The 4,727-nt window shown below is 40.8% G+C and overlaps 1 protein-coding gene across 1 annotated transcript; it reads left to right on the top strand.

The window, feature by feature from the left end:
* The first annotated feature begins 286 nt into the window (after positions 1-286).
* On the top strand, positions 287-4,444 carry rpe (ribulose-5-phosphate-3-epimerase). The gene is made up of 6 exons (XM_031738598.2): positions 287-464; positions 817-896; positions 974-1,113; positions 1,294-1,428; positions 3,584-3,670; positions 3,773-4,444. The coding sequence occupies exons 1-6, from the start codon at positions 343-345 to the stop codon at positions 3,893-3,895; spliced, it is 687 nt and encodes a 228-aa protein (XP_031594458.1). The 5' UTR covers positions 287-342; the 3' UTR covers positions 3,896-4,444.
* Positions 4,445-4,727: the final 283 nt, after the last annotated feature.

Here is a 4,727-nt window from a genome sequence, read left to right as displayed (position 1 = left end):
AGTTTGTTTAACCATAAAAATGTGCTAATACATACGTCAACCTATAGACATCGAAGATATAAATCGACAGGTCGAATATCACAAATGAAAAGACAAACGTCTTAAAGACAGTCACACGTTTATCTAGCTTCTTCTTAGCATAAAACACAGACTTGCATACTTCGCTAGGTATTCCAAGCTGCACTTGAAATGCCTAGCGAAATATTTTTTCCACGACACGACGTTTCGCTCCTGTTCTTGGATTTTATTTTGAAAGTCATCAGCGGAAGTTGAGTTTTACGCTACGGCGAGCTTGTCTTGTTAGGTGCCAGGCTGCATGCAGAGCACTACAGCATTAACAGCATGGCTTACAGTGCGAAAATCGGTCCGTCCATCCTGAGCAGCGACCTGTCCTGTTTGGGCAGCGAGTGTGTGAGGATGATGGAGTGTGGGGCGGATTACCTGCATCTGGACGTCATGGATGGGTCAGTTTGTTAGCATGTATTTTACCTGTCGTGCTAGCTGCTAGCAAGCCAATTACAAGCTCAGTACTTGAGAGCCAAAGTTGGCTAACATCAACAAGCTAACCTAGCTTGTCAAAAGTTAAGCTGGGGAGGCGATAGTTGTGTAACTGGTTTAAATGGAAGGTTCAAACCTCCTGGGTGCTAAACTACTACACTACTGTGTTTAAAGTGTTATTGCCTTGTACTTCTCCGTGGAAGTTTTGACATTGTTAGCTTTCTCCACACTTACGCAAGACGTCAGTGTAAGCTTTTTATGCAAGATAAAGAGCACAACAGTTGCAATCTAAAAGTTTCTCTTTGTTTCCTCTTTAAGGCACTTTGTACCCAACATCACGTTTGGCCATCCCATGGTGGAGTGTTTGAGGAAGTCAGTAGGCCAAGACCCGTTCTTTGGTGAGACTTAATGATAAAACAATCACTGTTATTGTATTGTTGTGCCGCACAGTATTGGGACAGTGTGAATGTTGCAGATATGCACATGATGGTGTCTCGGCCTGAGCAATGGGTCAAGCCTATGGCCGCAGCAGGAGCCAATCAGTACACCTTCCACTTAGAGGCCACCACCAACCCTGGAAACCTCATTAAAGAGATTAGAGAGAGTGGCATGAAGGTGAGGAAAAGACCCCAAAAGAAGAGACAGACTTGCTTTACTTATTTACTGCCTTGACAAAAAAGACATCTGCATAATTATAGTGTAATTGTATAATTGTAGTGATAGGGAATTATAAAACCCCGGCATTTGTTATAAACATGCGAGTGTTAAAGTGACCCTCGCTCACTTGTATTACAGGTGGGTTTGGCTATTAAGCCTGGTACTACTGTTGAAGAGCTGGCTCCCTGGGCTAACCAGATCGACATGGCTCTGGTAATGACTGTTGAACCTGGTTTTGGGGGACAAAAGTTTATGGAAGACATGATGCCCAAGGTAAGGTAAAGCAAAGATGGAGGAATGACCTTTCTAAAAACAAAAACAAAAAAACATTATACATCACCAAAACAGAACAAATTGGGTTTGTCATACTTACTGAATTTACAATTTAGCACAGTGCAGTTTCTATACTCTTCATTAGCATATGAGGTGTGAGGTCATTGTTTGTCTTATTTGAGAAGTTTAAGAAAGAAAATTAAAGGAATATGCATTAAAAAATCAGTGTGCGTTTCTCTGTACCCCTAAAATTATCCAAATAAAAATACATAGTAAATGGTCATAGCATTAAAAACTGCACAGGAGAATGTATAATCATGGTAAAAAGAAAGCATGCACTCATACTGCTTCCACATGAATTAAGAGGGTACGTAGCAGCTAGGTGCTGCTAATTAAACACACTTTATTAACCGACCATCAGTAAGTGTGAGCACCTTTGTAAAAGTGGGCATTTTGTTAATTTGTTGGTCTGGAGGATTCAGGTGTGTGTTAATTCAATCTCTAGGAGGAAGGATAACAGCATGATCTTACAGAAACGATTATTGCCATCCATCAATCTGGGAAGGGTTATAAGGTCATTTCCAAACAATTTGAAGTCTGTACAGGGAGAAAGTTTACTCATAAAAGGCAAACATTGAAGGCACTTGTCAGTTTTCCATTAGTTGATGTCCCAGCAGATTTATCCCAAGGTCATAGGGTGCAATCCTTAAAAAAATTGCAAAACCCCCAAAAAGCTACATCTTAGACTCTACAGGCCTCTGTGAGAAAGTTCATGACAGTAAAATTAGAAGATTGAACAAGAATGGGTTGTTTGAACGGGTTGCCAGGAGAAAGCCTCTTCTCTCTAGAGAGAACATGACAGCACAGGTCATCTTTGCAAAGTTGCATCTGAGCAAACCACAAGACTTCTGGACCAGTGTCCTTTTGACAGATGAGACGAATGTGGAGATGTCTGGCCAAAGTGCACAGAGCCACATTTGGTGAAAACCAAACACATCATATCAGCACAAACAGCTCATACTGACTATCAGCACAGTGACAGAGGGGTGACGATTTGGGCTTGTTTTGCAGCCACAGGATGTGGAAATGTTGCAGTCACTGAGTCGACTATGAACTCCTGTGTATATCAAAGTATTCTAGTCAAATGTGACGGCATCTATCTGACAGTTACAGCTTGGCCCAAACTGGGTCATGTAACAGGACAATAATCCAAAACACAATAGCAAATCTGCAACAGAATGGCTGAAAAAAGAAAATAATCAAGGTGTTGCAATAGCCTAGTCAAAGTCCAGACTTCATACTGATTGAAATGCTGCGGTGGGCTCTTTAAAAGAGCTGCACATAAATTACCCACAAACCTCAAGAAATTGAAGCAACATTGTAAAGCAAAATGGGCCAAAATTCCTTCAACACTGTATGAGACTGATAAAATCATACAGCCAATTTCAAGTTATTGCTGCTAGAGGTGCTTCTAAAAACTACTGAATCATTGTCACACGCTGCTTCTGTATTTTGGCTTTGTTTTTATTAAATGAATAATGACACAGTATAATATGCAGTGTATTATTGCTCACCTGAGCTTGTATTAAAATAATTGTAAGCAAGGATCAGATCCTTAGAACACTTAGAACTGATAGTGTATTTTACCATGACTATTCCTTGTAGCCAGCCTGCTGTGGGCAATGCTGGTTTTCCACAAGCATAGCCCACAGCAGGCTGATACAAAATATTGCATTGCAGACTTTTAAAAAAAGCAGTGCAATGGGCTCAGGTATATGTGAAGTATGTGGTGTATAAGTGCTGCTGGGGCTTTGTAATGATCACATACAGATGCTTTTCAGATGAATCTGTTAGTTCCATTTTGAGGAGGACCTCTTGTGTGGGTGAAAATTTGGTGTAAAAAGCAAAAACCTGATCCAAGGCACACGCTGTATGATTTGTGCAGACTGTTGGTTGTTGACAGTTCTGAAAACATTATTCAGTCATTATTGAAGCAGATATTTACCACAATATAGTGGTTTTGTTTGGCCTGTGGTCTGGTTGAGGAGGGGTGTATGTGATTAAACCGGTATTACGGTGTGCCTTTGCTCTTCTACTAATCTGTGAAAATTGTATTTGGCACATTTTGAGTTCTTTTCTGTGTATGTGTGACCAGGTAAGCTGGCTGCGGAGTCAGTTCCCATCATTAGATATTGAAGTAGACGGAGGGGTCGGTCCTGACTCTATTCACAAGTGTGCAGAGGTAAATGACGCAAACATGACAGGCTAATCAAATAACCATCTAAAATAAAAATATATATGCTTTAAGGTTTTCTTACATTTTGTTTGCTCCCATTTGCTCTAGGCAGGGGCTAACATGATTGTGTCAGGCAGTGCTGTGATTGGCAGTGATGACCCTCGTTCTGTCATCGCCCTCCTGCGCACCGTGGTGGCCGAAGCAATCCAGAAACGCTCGCTGGACCGCTGAGATGTTCTATTTATGGTTTTCACAGGGTTGCTTTACCCACCTGTCCCAGCAACACCACCACAGCAGCCAGCAGAAAGGAATCAATATGGACATTTCTGGGTTAGAGGTTGAGGGTCCAAGTCTGAACAGGGGGCTTCAGTGGAGGGTGTGTGTTGACAGCCAAATCCAAATCACTTTGATGGAGTGAACTTGCGTCGTGCCTCCTAAAACTTGAACTTCATCCTTTTTGCCACAGTCTCCTGAATGGTTAACTCAAAACGAGTCTCACCTCAGCATAGGAACATCTATTTCAGGACTGGAGCTAATGCTACTCTGAGAAACTCTGTAAACATTCCTGAGTATTGTTTTGATTTCCACTGTGTTCTCCCTATGAATCACAGAAATAAAATGGCCCAGATATCATGGTTCATACATCAAAAAATAAAATTTTGACTCGTTCATTGTTGTTGAAATCACAAGCTGTTTACTGTTATACTGAGTAGAAGTATTGTACACCACTAAATCAAACCATGAAATTTGATTTTGCAGATTAAAAAGTTTTAAGTGAAAGGTAGTGTGTGTTCTTTGCAGTTTGACCATAAATGTGTATTATACATTAGGTGCATTCTTCATTGGGTACACTGCTTAACAACACAAATGCCTAGTTAGCCAATTACATTGTATTAACTCAAGCATTTAGGCATAAAGAACTAGAATGGGTGAAGAAGAGTGATTTAAGTGACTTTGAACACAGTGTGGTGGCTGGTGCTAGACTGGCTGGTCTGATTTTTTTTTTTTTTTTTTTTTCCCCCCACAAACTGCTGATCTACTGGAATTTTCCCACACAACCAAC

Source organism: Oreochromis aureus, linkage group 16, assembly GCF_013358895.1.
Source record: "Oreochromis aureus strain Israel breed Guangdong linkage group 16, ZZ_aureus, whole genome shotgun sequence".
NCBI lineage: Eukaryota > Metazoa > Chordata > Actinopteri > Cichliformes > Cichlidae > Oreochromis > Oreochromis aureus.
The sequence above is the reverse complement of the archived record's forward strand: the minus strand, read 5'-3'. Positions and strand labels throughout refer to the sequence as shown.

What these genes read in the sequence shown, in the direction of transcription:
- rpe (XM_031738598.2), top strand. Translation starts at nt 343, where the DNA reads ATGGCTTACAGTGCGAAAATCGGTCCGTCCATCCTGAGCAGCGACCTG. An exon ending in TTAGAGAGAGTGGCATGAAG is followed by an intron (nt 1,114 to 1,293) that starts GTGAGGAAAAGA and finishes CTTGTATTACAG; the next exon opens with GTGGGTTTGGCTATTAAGCC. An exon ending in CTATTCACAAGTGTGCAGAG is followed by an intron (nt 3,671 to 3,772) that starts GTAAATGACGCA and finishes CATTTGCTCTAG; the next exon opens with GCAGGGGCTAACATGATTGT.